We start from the raw sequence: 15,584 nt of genomic DNA on the forward strand, positions 1-15,584 counted from the left end.
AGAGAGAGAGAGAGAGAGAGAGAGAGAGAGAGAGAGAGAGAGAGAGCAATTTTCTACTGTTACTGGATGCTGCAATTGTTGGGTTCAATGTACATTTTCATAAACATTCAAACATATACATTACTAAGTATTCACCGGGCACATGACTAACAAAGGATTGAAGAGTTGCAGGAAGCATGTCTTCCACGCATGCTGCTCTGGTTTTGCCGCTGCCTCAGTTATAGAGGCACTGTGGGGTTAGGCTGAGTGAGAAACCGTTCCATCGTACCCTGTCTTTAAGGACCATTTACTAGAATGAATGTGAATCTGACCGGTCAGCCTAGCAAGAAGTCAGTGGGACCAACTTTTGTACATCTTCATAAGCACAATTAACATTGTGATTTCAAGGCTCACAATGAAACAGTGATGGCCGAGTGGTGTGGGACAATGGTTTGTATTCTGTCAATTATATTTTAAATAAATTCTGTAGTGATGGGTCAATGAGAACAGGAGAATTCTGGGAAGAAGGAAGCCCATTTCTCTTCAGTCCTTACCCAGCCACAGAGGAAGCAAAATGTGACTGCCTTGCTGAATAAGTTACTGAGCCACATGGCTAACACAGATAAGAATAATGGGCTAATATAAGTTGTAAGAGTTATTAAGAAGACTAAGCTAATGGGTCAATCAGTTTATAACTAATGTAGACCTCTGTGTGATTTCTTTGGGACTTAACGATTGTGGGAAGTGGGCAGGCCAAGAGGCCTGGCAGAGTTGTAGGGTCACAGACTCTTGTATGCATTACAGTTCTGTTCAAAAGTGTACACGGAGAAAGGCATGCTAGGGCTGTGGTAGTGATGGCCATCATTTTAGGCTTTTCTTTGACTCAGAATCTTTCCTGTGAAACCCAAAAGGAGAGAGTTCTATAAATTTTCCTTTCCCCCACCATAACATCAGAATAGTTGCCATTAAATGAGAACCAAATGTTGTAAAACTTCAGAATGGTTATGACGCATGCCAACATTTTCTTAAAAGAAAGAACAAGATGGCCACCGTTGTGATCCAAGTGGTTTATAGTTAGGAAGCTGAGCTGGGAGATGCCATGGGCTGCAAATTCTGAACTGTTGTAAACTTGAAGGGCCACAAATACCAGCTACATGGATTTTCATATCTTTTACTCTAAACATCATCTTCTCTTTTTAATTTAGTGCCCAAAGTTTATTTTAGACCCTTTAAGCTCTGTTAAAACAAAACACATCCCCCTGATTTTAAACAGCTTTGAGAACTGTTTGGGAAATCTGGAATTCATAGGAGTTTCTGCTATGGTTCCTCCTATATTACATAAAATGGTCATTTCTCCCATTGCAGTAGAAGAAAAGAATGTTATTATTGAAAAGTTGGAATTTTGGGTTTTAAGTATGATCCAACACAAACGGTTGTGGTTTGGGGAAACTTAACTTCTTCTAAACTCGGCATCCTGAACTGGAATTAATTGCTCATTAGAAGCAGAAAGGGTTCTTTTTTCACTTGAATGGAAGTGTAGCATACAGGGCCTTTTTCTTCTTTACATATTATGGAAAAATAGTGTGGTTTTGAACTTTCATTTTTCTGCTTTTCTTTGTGGCTATTTAGATTTGGGCTAGAGCCAGAGATGGCTAACTTATTTGATTACAACATAAAAAGAATGATTTCATTTAGACTTTTAAAGGGAACTGAGAAAACAATACTTGGGTTTTGGTTGGGTCCTATTGGGCTCAATGAATTAAGAGTGAAGAAGAGTCACTCGGCAGAGGCAGTGGAGCAGATTGACAGTGTTAAATATGAATACTCGAGACGGGAAACATGAACTCTCTCTCCCCATCCTCTCAACACACATCAAAAATATTTAGAGAGCTGCCAGGGTTTGGGGTTCCCCTTTTCTCCTTTTTGCTCTGGGAGATAGCCCACATTGGAGAGCCAGCTTTGTTAATCATTGTGTGGTGTTGGTGCAGTTCTAGGAGTTTGGTTTTCTCATTAGACAACCATAGGGTCGAGGATGTCTATGTCACAGCATCTTCGTGTTGTATAAGACTGGGCTGAGGAGGCACTGAATGAATGATGTCAATGTTATCAACAGTCTGCTATTGTCTACTTCACTAAGCAAGTCATTTGCATGTCCTGTCTTTGAACTGCACCCTCACCCTTAGCTCAGCCGGCAGTTGGCATTTCTTTGCTCTGAGGCTTTTGCAAAGCCGAAAGCGGAAGCCAGTAGATGTCAATTTTCTGCAGGTCTTTGTTTTTTCCCTGAGCTCATTAAAGAGATTAGGGGCGCCCCAAGGTCAAAGATGAAAGGAGTGGGGCTAAGAAAGAAAAGTGAGTGTGTGGGAGAGAGGGAACTAGATATTGACTTTTGGTGCAATGGGATTTGTCAAAGAAGTGCCTGCTAGCCAAGCTGGGAGTCAGCTCCTGAAGTCACCATGGGCCTCTCCACGGCAGCACAGTGAGTGGGGCTGGGAGGCCTCCCACGATGCAGTGTCTGCTGTACAATGGCCCAGAGTGAGCAGAGGTTAAGGAGAACAGGTAAGTTGTCTGGTGGTGGAATGAATGGTTTCTAAGCACCTTTGCATGTAAACTGTTGAAAACAAGACAGACACCATTGCTTTCCATGCAATCACATACTTGTTACCATACTTATATGAAACAGTACCATTAGAAGATGATTAAAGGTGACAGAGAGGTAGAAAATGACCCACATTTTCCCAGTTAGTAATTGGTACAACCCCGATGCAAACTCGGGCGATCACTTGTAATCCTGATCTAACAAAATATAATAACATGCTCTGCTGCCTGCTACATTTCAAGTAAACAGTGCTCAAGCTGGCTTCACCATTTCTGCATTAGAAAGGCAGTGGACAGAGAGGTTTAGGGTATCCAGGGAAGATGGTTGCCAGGGTTGATGAGTCATGGCCTGTGTTACAATAACTGGTGCCATGGGCCCCAGAAGGCAGATTTAGAAACAAAAGCTTGCCTTTGGAGGATGGGAGTTCACTAAAAGTTTACTAAAGAAATCAGTTCTATTTTCGGAATCAGATTACTGATCACAGGAAGTCAGTCAGATGGCCCTGCATAAAAAGAGAAGTGCTGGAGAAACCCCAGGCTGGCAGAGGCACCTACCAGGTGACACCGCCATGGAGAACAGATCTGGTACTGCAGTCGTGGGGGTAGCAGTCAATCTCCTGAGCCCGCCTCCTATACTTTTTCTACAAACTTGATAGGTCAGAACCGACTTCTGGGAGCAAACACTGAGAAAATGGTAACTCTTCTGGGGGTCAGGGTTGAGGCAGAGTTAAACTTGAGCACTGCTGCACTCTGGGAGAAAGGGGCTTCTGTGGAGAGCCAATTGGGGAGTCAGGGACAATTAATGGTCAGAGATTTATGGGAGGCAACCTGGAGAATATGGCAAACATGTATGTGTCCAGGAAGGAGAAAAGGAAATGCCCTTCTCTCTCTCTAGTTCTGGGGCTCCCTGCCACCGTTCCAGCCAACGACACTACGATCAGCCCAACGTTACTGGGTTTTAGTGGGAATTTTGACTTTGCTTTGGGAACCCTACAACCAATCTTTTTTCCCGCTATGGGAAGATCCATTCCTAGTTCTAAATTGCCAACTTGTAAATGGGTCTCTGCAACCCAGTTTCTTCATGTGTCGGGGATTGCCTGTAAACTGGCATCTCATGCTTTGCCAGCCTCCAGTCCAATCAGGCTTCAGTTCACCTAACCCATGGCCACGGTAGATTTCCTTCTCTTGTTTTTTTTCCCCTGCTTTGACATCATCTTTTCCATTTTTTGGTTCAGTCTTTTTGGGCTGTGAGGGAAGTCGTGATCTGTGGATGGAGTCAGCATTGGGAGCACATGGAGTCCCAGAGAGTTAATCCGCCAAGCAGCAGCTGAATACCACATGGAAAGAGCTTGAATCTTGACTGTCCCATAAAGACCCTCAGGTTAGAGCCTTGGTCCCCAGAGTGATGCTATGGGGAGGTGTAGAACCTTTAGGGGTGGGGCCTTTGGTTTTTGTGGGTGTGCCTCTGTAATGTACTGTGCTAGCCTAAGCCCTGATTCTTCTCTTTGCTTTCCTGGCCATGTGATAAGCAATGTTGCTGCCCGGTTCACTATCTACCATGATGTTGTGGCTTGCACAGGCCTAAAATGATGGGCTGGACTGATTGTATTCAGTACTGGCAGCCTAGTGACCCTTTTAGTTTTCGAAAGTTAGTTATCTTGGGTACTTTGTTATGATGACAGAAAGCTGAAGCAGTAGCCAAACTCTAGATATCTCAGCAACATACTGTTAATGGCTCTAATTTTTTACTTCATACTATGACTTCCATATTTTGGTAAAAGAATAATACTTCTCAAAAATAAATGTTATTGTCTTTGTTAGGGTTTCTATTGCTGTGATGAAACACCATGACCAAAGGCAACTTGGGGAGAAAAGGATGTATTTCATCTTATACTTCCCTGTCACAGTCAGTCACTGAGGGAAGTCAGGGCAGAACTCAAGGCAGGAACCAGGAGGTATGTGGGGGCCTATAGTGACATTTCAGTTGTATTTAATAAACAAAGACTGTCTGAAGATCTGAGAGTAGAACAGTCCCACTGGTCGGCCTTACCGACTAGGTTATGGTAACACATACCTTTGATCCCAGTAGCCACACTAGTTGCCATAGAAACTGGGTGGTGCATGCCTTGAATCCCAGTGGTGCACACCTTTAATCCCAGCCCTAGAGAGGAATGGGGCAAGACAGCTCTCAGACACAGTCTCATTCTGAAATTCTGGGAGGCAGGATCTCCATTTCAGACTGAGGTCAAGTTAAAGCCAGTGGCTGACTGTTTTGCTTTTCGGATCTTCAGGTAGAACCCCAATTTCTGACTTCAAGTTTTTATTAATCGTGCTTCATTTAATTGTGCTTCAGGGGCCCACAGTTTTGGATCCCTTCCATCTTGACTAAAGGTCGGGGAGTTCAGATCCATTCTTGTTCCCCAAGGATGAACAAGGTGTTTGACCAAGGGTGCGGCTAGTGGATGCCTTACTCTTTAAAGGCCAGTCCACCACATGTTTTGACTTAGGGCATAGTCACCGGTGTTTTGAGATGTAAGCAGGTGACTACAGTTGCTTGCTCTTTGTATTGTGGAAGCCCTTTCCTTTTGATTGGGGCATAGGAGGACTCTTTACAGTATCCATTGATTGGGGCATAGGAGGACTCTTTACAGTATCCACTGGAGGCCCTCTCACTCTACTTTCTATCTCTTGTCTGTTTCTTTCCTCAATCCACACTTCCGTTCTCAGGAATTTACGGCCTGCCGGCAGAGCCAGGAACTGAAGCAGAGACCACGGTGAAGCCCGGTTTGCAGGACCAACAGCCAAGGGAGGGAGACACATAGTGAGCTGGGCCCTCAACACTAATCATAATCAAGAAAATTCCTCACAGAATTTCTTTTTTTTTTTTTTTTACTGTTTGCATAATTCCCCTTCAATTTTTATTTTTTTTAATTTTTTTAAATTTATTTATTTATTAAGGATTTCCTCCCCGCCACTGCCTCCCATTTCCCTCCCCCTCCCCCATCAAGTCCCTCTCCCTCATCTGCTTGAAGAGCAATCAGGGTTCCCTGCCCTGTGGGAAGTCCAAGGACCGCCCACCTCCATCCAGGTTTAGTAAGTTGAGCATCCAAACTGCCTAGGCTCCCCCAAAGCCAGTATGTGCAGTAGGATCAAAAACCCATTGCCATTGTTCTTGGCCGGTTCTGGTGGCGCAGACCGGTAGGATTTGCTGAAGGAGGCAGAGGCAGGTGGATCTGGAGTTCGAGGTCAGTCTGGACTACACATTTTACATTGAGACAATGGGGATGATCTTTCAGGAATTCACCAAGACCAGCTAGCATGGGTCTGAAAAAGCATGGGATAAAACCCCACAGAATTTCTAACAAGCCAGGCTGGTAGGGACATTTTCTCAATTAAAGTTCTTTCTTCCAAAATGGCTCTAGTTCTTGTTAAGATGACATAGAAGTAGCCAGTGCAGTTATAAAAGTATACGGGCAACCCTGTCTAAAGAAAGCAAGCCTCCTTAGTAATTCCAAAGAATCCTATTGCTTTTATAACTTTGACATTTAAAGTTAACCAAAATGTTATTTTCTACAGGTAAATATAAAGCCAGAAGTCTGGTAGGTTCTGATGAATAAGTCAGAAAAAAAAGAGATAAATGATGATTTTTTTCTGAGTTTTTTGATCAGAAGACAAAAGAAAATATCTATCTTTTTTTGTAGCAAAAAATGACAATGGATTTGGGATTGTTAATAGTACCCATTCTTTCTAATAATAAACAGGAAAAATACATGAACACAGGAGATCCTTAAAAATATGAGACGATAAAGTTTACATAATTTAAATAAAAAACTCTTTGATTGTAGCCAACATCCCTCCTATTAATGGCATGTCAATTTCTCTCGGGTCCTTTTTACCCAAACTTACTTATGGACTATGGATGGGCTTGGGTCCACTCTTTGGTTCTGCCTTATAACCTTGTTCTTGTTTACTTCCGATGATTCTGACTATGAGAACTGATAAGGCTGAGTCAATAAGGCCAGGACTCCCTCACTGAACACCAACCATTTTTATAACATTCTGGAATCTGCAGGGTGTGAGACTTTCCACAGAGTAGATAATTATCAATGAAGAGAATGCCGCACAGGCTTGCCCACAGGTAATCTGGTAGGGGAATTTTCATAGTTGAAGTTCCAAATGACTCTACCTTGTGCCAAGGTGACATAAAGCTAGTTAGCATACTTGTCTATGGTATTTCCACATTCAATCCCTGTCTTACGATGGCTAGTATGACCTCAACATCACGTTGTTCACCCCTGTTGTGTACAAATCTTTATCTTTCACTGTGCAGGTCAGTAGCTAAACACATTCCTTCAACTTGGCAACTAGCTCACCACCCCAACAGGATGAGAAACCCTTTCAAGAGCTTTCTTCTATGAACCCAGCCCTCCCACTTTTGTTTGCAGCCGTACTATACCTGAGCCCACTCCCTTTCCAGAAAGTTGTGGTACCAAGATTTTTAGGTCATTGGAAACTAGCATTTCATGTTAGGCTAAGTTATGTCAACTACTATTCTCCCCCACAACACACACATGTTCTCTTTTCCCATCCAAGAGTCTATAAACTCTTTTATAAGTAAACATTCTTCTAGTTTAGCCAAGAATCTCAAAAGGAGAAGAGAGGAATAATAACACACACACTCATGAAGAAGGCAATAATAAAGGTATGGACAGTTGCAGAAAACCTGAGAGTCATCCAATTTTTGAAATTACAGGATATTCATGCTGCTATTAAATAAGCAGATAATCTTTATCTGCTAATAAAAAAGGCAGTCTGTTGCCAGAGAACAGTGACAGTCTTAACAAGTTTTACAGAAAATAAAAATACCAGCAGATAGCAGGTATCATGTTTTCTTTTGGCAAATGTTAACACTTCACAGCAAGCATGCCTTGCTTACTTAATTGGGCCTATAAAAACCCACCAGGCCATTTCTCTGGGAGCCATTGAAATTCTCTAGACCAATTCTTTATAGCTTTTCAGAACCTGGATGGGAAATAGCCACAAAGGCGGCTGATAGATAGGGCTTTCCAGCTCGGGCCCATATCGACAAACTGTACAGTCTCTGTGTGTTCACATGTTTAAAGCAGGTGACGTGAAGAAATCTAGCAAGTTATCATTACTATTATTATTTTCATTGGTAGAAGAAAAAAATGAATCACTGACATGAGATAATAATAATAATAGTAATAATAATAATAAAAAATGTGTTGGCTGAAGCAAGCCCCAAATTGCCTAAATAGCATCCACAGCACCTTGTCTGCGACTGACTGCAGACACAACACATTGGGTTACCTTCTTTGAGTCCATATAGGAGCTGGTTACAGCATTTGTCATATATGCTATTGTCCTATGGGGTGTGGGGTTAGATGCATATATACCTTAGCCAGATTGTGAGTCTCTCTTAATTGGACATAATGCTATATTCTTACTACCAATGATTGGTCTCCACTGAGGCTGAGAAAATGGATACTTTTTGAAATTGAGATTGAGGAAATGAATATTTATTAAAATCAAATAGAATATGGAGAAAATGGAAAAGAAATGCAAAAGAAAAAAAAAACTGTGAGAAGATGCCTTAGGCTCAAGCCACTGAGTGTGCATAGTATCGAAGAAGAAAAGTCAGTTTCATTGAGAAAAATACTTTAAAACATTCATTTCATAATCTCTTCAGCAAACATTTTCATCATTTTGGGTTTAAAGACTTTTGTGAGTGAACTTGCTCTCTGGGCTATTTTTAATCAAGTTTGAAAGTACAGCTGGACCTCTGCAGCTATTAGTCAACCACACACTGAAATAATGTTTGTTTTTATGCATCTGGACAGCTGTAGCGATAGCTCTGTTAGTAAATTACTCACCTTGCTAGGATGAGAACCCAGATTCTATTTCTAGAACCTTGATTAAGAAATTCCAAGCATGGTGGAACATGCTCATAATCACAGTGCTGGGAGGTGGAGACTGCCAAAATCTTTAGAGTTCGTTGGTTAGCCATCATAGCCTAAGTGATCCAAGGCCAGTGAGGGGCCTTATCCCCAAAACAAAACAAAACAAAACAAAACAGGTGGACAGAACCTGAAGAAAGGCACATGAGGTTCATGTCTGAATGCCATACATAGGACATACACATACAGGATATTAGATAACACTGTATGAAAGACATCTTCTGATTGGTTTAATAAAGAGCTAAATGGCCAATAGCTAGGCAAGAGAGGAAAGGCGGGACTTCTGGGCAGAGATAGGAACTCTGGGAAGAAGATAGAACTCTGAGAGGCAGAGATTTTACCAGCAAGACACAGAGGAAGTTGGACATACAATATGGGGAAGAGGTGACCTATGTGGCAGAATGTAGAATATAAGTGGGTGAATTTAAGTTATAAGAGCTAGTTGGGAAGAAGCCTACGCTAAGGCCAAGATTTCATAATTAGTAATGAGTCTTCGTGTCATTATCTGGGAGCTGGTAGTTCAAAGAGAAAGAATGATTAAAGTGGGTACTCCGTGTGTGGCATGTATAGCTAAACATGGCCTGAGAAAGCTGAGAAAAGATTTGGACCCTGAACCAGACAAGCCTGGTGCTTGAGGCATACAGAGGTGCAGCTCCTTTAATTGGCTCTGCTGTTCAGCCGAGCATTGAAACAGTTGCTGTGCTAGTTGGCACTAGGCAGAAATGCCTGCTGCAGCATTGGTACACCAACTTCCCAGAGCTGAGGCAGACAGGCGCTGTGGACTGGTGCCCCTGTAGACACGACGCTTGGTTGGCTCATACACAAAGGCAAACAGCAGATGCAGCTCAGAACCAGTGGGGTAGTCTGCTGAATTACCTAGGTGGAGGTGGTGGGGGACAAGCCAGGCACAAGTCCCATGTGCTAAGGGGAGCCACACAGCAGGTGACTGTTTAAGGTTTGACTCATGTGGTCAGAGAAGGCTGCAGGCCTGTAGAAATCCCAGTCCAGACTGAAAAACCTTTGGACAGGAACAGTGTGCTTGAAAATGTGCTTAGAAGCTAAACAAAGAAAAGAAAATGGGTATAAACTATCATAGAAAATTTAGTTAAAAAATAAAATCTTTAAAGAAAGAGTAAATTAATATAAAAAGAATAAATACACAGAGCATCCGATCCTACTTAGTGCTTTATTATATATAGCTTTGAGATTTAAATACTAATGAGCAAAAAGCAATATGTGCTGAGAGACACTGGATTATGGAAACTGCTGAATTAAATCAGCCTATATATTTTACGGATGCTGTAACTTCAGAATGGAAGTCTGAAAATGTGTTGTATTGGAGGAAAAGGTTATGCCTTTGTGTCTACAGAAGCAAAAAGCTATGGATTCCTTCAAAATTAAAAAGTTCAGGTTTGTCTGTAGACATGAAGGGAAAAAACAAAAGCTATAGGACAGGAGATGTATAGTCTGATCCCCCAACATGAAAACAGCTCTGAGACCGGATGAGACATGATAAATCTTGTTGGCTACGGAGTCCTCATGACTTATTATTACATGTCATTCATTCATATAGCATGGTTGGAGATTTATATTACAGATGGGTTATGCAGTCCCAAAGGGCTTATAAAGTTGACAGATGCCTTTAACCTGCTCAAATATAAAACATAAAATCATCTTTAGCTGACTTGTGCACACCGCACATTCCATGCTTGTGCTAATGCAGATATCTATGTTACCTTTAAATGCTTGTGTGTTTCAGATAAAGAAAGGACCAGGCACCAGTGAAGACAAGTAGCCCAGGTCATCTCAGAATGACAGTTTCAGTGTGCTCAAAAATCTGCATTCAGCACAGCTTCAAAGCTGCTATCCAATGTGGTCCAGCTTCACAGACCATTCCAGCCAGGTCTTCAGATAAGCTCTGCACTCTCCCATCACAGAGAGAACGAACAACAAATGATACAGATAGCTCTTCTAGGACTTGACCACAATCTCAATATTCTCAGGATCCCCTAAAGACGCCATCGATCCCACACAGCAGGAAGTAATTTAGGAACACGATGCCCACATTCCCAAGCGGTTGGGTGGGTGATCTTTGGTCACTCAGTGGGTTTGTATATTTGTCATTGTTTAGGGGGTTAGTAGCAAGTTGTTATTAGTCAGATAGGAAACTAATCAAAGAAGGTTGGATTCAAGGATCTCTTTCTGAGAAGAAAAATGGGGGGATATAGGAATGATAAGATAAAATGGTAGATTATTGAATCTACTGAAAAGCAACTACTAGTCTCAAATGTTTACATTAGTATGGGTTTTGTATACTGATACAGATTTAAGGTTATTTTTGTTATACTGTATGTATGTTTCTACTCTTATTTAAGGTATTGTACCCATACAGCTCACTTAAAAATTTATTGTAAAGTTCTAGTTCATAAAAGCAATTATTACAAACTATTTAGGATAATTAAAAATACAAATTAAGAGGTAGTCATCTATAACAATCAGACTTGTAGTTATGTTAGGTATATTTTCAAAGTCAAACAGAGATATATTTTAGATAGAAAGTTGGTCTTCAAATACTTCAGAGTTCTGCAGAATTTAAGATTTTTAATAACATAAAGCTTTTCATGATAGTGAGATATATCTGCTCCTGGCAGCACCCGTTTACTTCAGAGAAGATGATGGGCACTGAAGAACCTCTATACAGAGTTTGCATACTGCTCTTGCCTTGACTGCTGACAATATGCTGTCCTAATTGAATGTAAAGTTTATAAAGGTTGAGAGACATATAAAGTTAAATTGTTTATCTAAGAATCTATTTTAGGCCTAAAAAGATATTTTCAGGTTGTTGATACAAGTTATGATACAAAGTGATTTAGGTACAATACTTTGGACTAGCCAGGATAGGACAGATAATAGAATACTTTCTTCAAAGTTGTCAAATAAAGATGGAGTAGACATGGTGAATGTAATTCTTTCCTGATAGTTGTTCTTATTGTATATAGTTTTATTGTGTTAGGAGTTAAACCCTTTCCCTTTTTGTTTAGACAAAAGGGGGAAATATTGTAGGACATTTCACTGGGTCAAAGGCACCTTATGATTGGTTTAATAAAGAGCTACATGGCTAATACCTAGACAGGAGAGGATAGATGGGGCTTCCAGTCAGAGATAGCAACTCTGGGAACAATCTGAGAGGTGGAGATTTCGCCAGTGAGATGGAGAGAGTCGAATATACAGCATGGAGAAGAGGTAACAAGCCATGTGGCAAAATTTAGAATAATATAAATGGGCTCCTTTAAGTTATAAGAGCCAGTTGGGAATAAGCCTAAGCTAAGGCCAAGCTTTCATAATTAGTAAGACGTCTCCATGTCATTATTTGGGAGCTGATGGTCAAAGAAAGTCTGACTACACACATGTGTATATACACTTGTACAAACACGAGCACACAGACACAATTCATATTACTGAATACATATGAAATTTCCTATCATTATTCTCTAAATTGCGGAGATTAAAACTATCTACCTAACATTGGCATTACATTAGATATCATCCATAGTCCATAAATGCTCCAAAGTATACAGGAGAAAGTCTACACGTTCTATACAAATCCTTAGCATTTTAAATAAGGGTCTTGAACATATGCAGGTTTGTTATCTGCAGAGTGGTCCTGAGGATAGTAAGGGAGGATTAGTTATAGGATAATTTATCTTCCTAGTTTCCTGGGAGCACAGAATTTTCTGGAATAGGATGGTTGTGGGGAACTTTCTTTAGGCCTATTGAACCAAGTGTGGTACTTTACTGGGACATCTCAAAGTCTGTGGAATATTTTTGATGATGATGATGATGATTTTATGAGCAAACAGGGATTGTTTAGAGATTTACGGAAATGGAAGGAACCAATGCTCAGTTTCTCTTATTGAGTCTGAATCTCAGATTCCTTGTTGACTACCTGGGGAATTATAAGTTGCTAGGGGTAGCTCTCCTTCCCTGCCCTTTGATTTGAATTTAACAAGAACTTCTGTGGTCTGAGAACCAGCCTACTCTAGACACTTCAGGCTCATGAAAGATGTTTTGCTGGGTCTGGCTGAGAGGCAGAAATAAAATGTTGATTTTTCTAAACTTGCTCTCATAGGCCTCCCCTAGACAAAAGGTACCAGTGTTTCCCTTTGGCACAGGGGAAGGAGTAGAAAGGATGCTGAGATGCTAATCCCAAGTTTGGGGTATCTCAGGCGATCACAGAGATACTTTGTCTTTTATGACAGTGCAGTTCCCAGCATCCCTCTGGGATGCCTTAGACTCAAATTGTCTGGGAAAAGCAAAATCAGTCACATTTGGCAAAGCTCAATGCACCAGAGCATGGGAAACACAAATTAAAATAGATACTTCTTCAGTCACTAAACTGTTTGGTTACAAGTTCGCTTGGTATAAAGAGAATCATTAGAAAAGGCAGCTCCCAAGGGATCAGCCTCCAGTTCAGGTTTGGTGAGCTTCACAGGCCTGTTCAGTCTCTTTGAGGCTTAGCATCCTCATCCTCCTAGCTCAAAGTAAAGAAATCTTTAAACAAAGCCAAGATAACAAGGGCTAGCCATTCTGAAATCACTTTCTTATTCTGCTCATAGGAATTCATAAACACTTTTCAATTCGTCAGACATGATGTTCTGTTCCTGGGATAGTGGCAATCACTTTACCACTGGCTTTTGTTTGTTAAGGGAGTCTGAGCTTTGCCTAACAAGTGCCCCTCATCTCCTGTCTAAGGTAGTAAATCAATAAGGATCAAGTTTGAGACAGGGTGAATTATTATTACATCTGTTATTCCATAGAAATCTTTCTTTTCTACTATGGCGAATCTAAGAGACACATTGCCCCACTGTGAATGTCATTCTGTTTAATTCTAACATCTGTATAAATCATAAAGGTACTTATTTCCCTACATAGTCTGACATGCTTTTCCCTAAAGAGGCTAACATCTCTGGGTTTGGATCACCAATATACACAACATACTTTTGTTAATATGAATTTATACATTTCTTTGGGTTATTTTGAGACTGAATCTCATGTATCTTAATCTTACCACAAAAATTAGGTTAGCCTTGAACTCCTGATCCTCCTACTTTAGACTCCTCAGTGCTAGGATGACAGGTGTGTGCCACCTTGCCGGCTCCATTAGTGTTTTTAAACTCTATTGTATGAAACAGCACCTCCTGGCCTGAGGGGCCATTGTTCTGGACAACAGTGGGAGGTGCTGGAATTTGACCACATGTTATACACGAACTCATACAATGCAGACGTGAGAACTAAAGGGCATTTGCTGCATTCTCCAACTCGTGATCTTGTGAATGTGTTTGAAACCCAGAGCAGGAAACTCCCATTTAATATGCTTGTTGTCCAAGATGATAGACTAGAAGGTTCCAATCACCCAAGAGGACTCAAAGGATTGGTTCCAGCCAGGACATTGCAATGGTCACACTTAGCTCTTTTCCAATGATAGTACCCAGAGCTAATACTTATAGTGACATGTATTGAGTGCCAGCTGCAAGTTACACACTGTAGCTGATAAGTTCTTATCATCCTGCTCTAAGCTCTGCCCCTAGACATTTTTTGTGGGTGCTCATGAGTTGTGTGTATTTATAGGTAGACCTACAAGACAGGGAAAATGCTACACAGAAATCAGAGTCTGCCTTCAGTGCTGACAAGATTCTCTTCTGTTCCTTGAATGTTGAAAGAATTAGCACCATGAATCCTACAAAAACTCCCTGTAGCTCAGGACATGCCATTCTGTTTGTTGTGTTTGTTTGTTTTTTGAGACAGGGTTTCTTTGTGTATCTCTGGCTGTCCTGGAACTTGTTTCGTAGACTAGGTTGGACTCCAACTCACTGACATCAACTTGCCTCTGCCTCCCAAGTGCTAGAATTAAAGGCACACAACATCACTGCCTGGCCCTTACACCATGCTATTATACTGGTAAGATTTGGGGAACATGAATTGCTCAGATCTCATATACAAACAGTAGATATCTTTGACAACAATATTCTGAAATTTACTTCTATGTCTAAGAGGAGGAGTGGAAGGATTAAAGCATACAAATGTTCCTTGTCCTCTTTAAAGTGGCTGACCTACTTGCCCCAGACGGGTGAGGTACCCAACAGAAAGTAAGCAAGAGAGCAGACAAAATGAACAAGTATAGTTCTGTGGTTTGATTTAAATAAACAACTTCTGTGGGAGAAGATGACTGTGGTCTGGGTAATGTTCATATCTATAAAACTCAAGAAAGATGAATGCAACCCGATATGCACAGAATTTTCTTGACCTGACTGTGGAATTCTGCTCTGAATTATTTTGGTCGAGAGAAACTTCTGATTGGAATCAGACATGGGCTTACCCAGCGGAGGTCATGGTCACATGGCCCTGCTCGTCCCTCTTCATCTTCATATAAAGGGAACCCTTCTCTTCGAGCCTGATAGTACTCCTTCCGAAGTTTCTGGATGCGGTCACTGTTACCAGTCATGGGACGGCCACTGTAGCACAGGAATAGATATGGTCACATGGTGGACATCAGCCTCTGAGATCCCCTTTTCCTTTCCCTGTTAAAGTGTCTGATGTCCAAATTTGAAATTTGACAATGCAATTTAAACTAGGAAAATGGTAAAATCAATAATAAGCAAAGAAAGGACATATCACACACACACACACACACACACACACACACACACACACACATTTAGCTCCAAGTATCAAGGCATCTGATTTGGGATTAATAAGTACTTTTTGGGAATGAGAAGGTAAGATCATGTCCTGAGCTTCTAGTGCAATTCAAAAATTCACTGTGTTCTCCTTACAATCACATATGCAGTGTTTGGTTAAATTTCAATACGGGTATCTCATTCTTTCAAATGTCATTGCTTATTTGAGATCAAATCCCAGTTGTTTGACCTGAAGGTTGGATGTGACAAATGATTGGCTGGCATGCACCAGCATTCCTTTCAGTGAAACTCAAGACGTGTGTGTGTGTGTGTGTGTGTGTGTGTGTGTGTGTGT

General features: G+C 41.1%; 1 protein-coding gene across 1 annotated transcript in view; it reads right to left on the minus strand.

The window, feature by feature from the left end:
• Pard3b (par-3 family cell polarity regulator beta) overlaps window positions 1-15,584 on the minus strand; it is a 1,033,383-nt gene that overhangs the window by 89,801 nt on the left and 927,998 nt on the right. Inside the window, exon 21 of the mRNA XM_026786343.1 lies at window positions 14,929-15,064. Coding sequence (XP_026642144.1) covers window positions 14,929-15,064 — 136 coding nt within the window. The remainder of the gene's footprint in view (window positions 1-14,928; window positions 15,065-15,584) is intronic.

This window comes from Microtus ochrogaster, linkage group LG4, assembly GCF_000317375.1.
Source record: "Microtus ochrogaster isolate Prairie Vole_2 linkage group LG4, MicOch1.0, whole genome shotgun sequence".
Lineage (NCBI taxonomy): Eukaryota > Metazoa > Chordata > Mammalia > Rodentia > Cricetidae > Microtus > Microtus ochrogaster.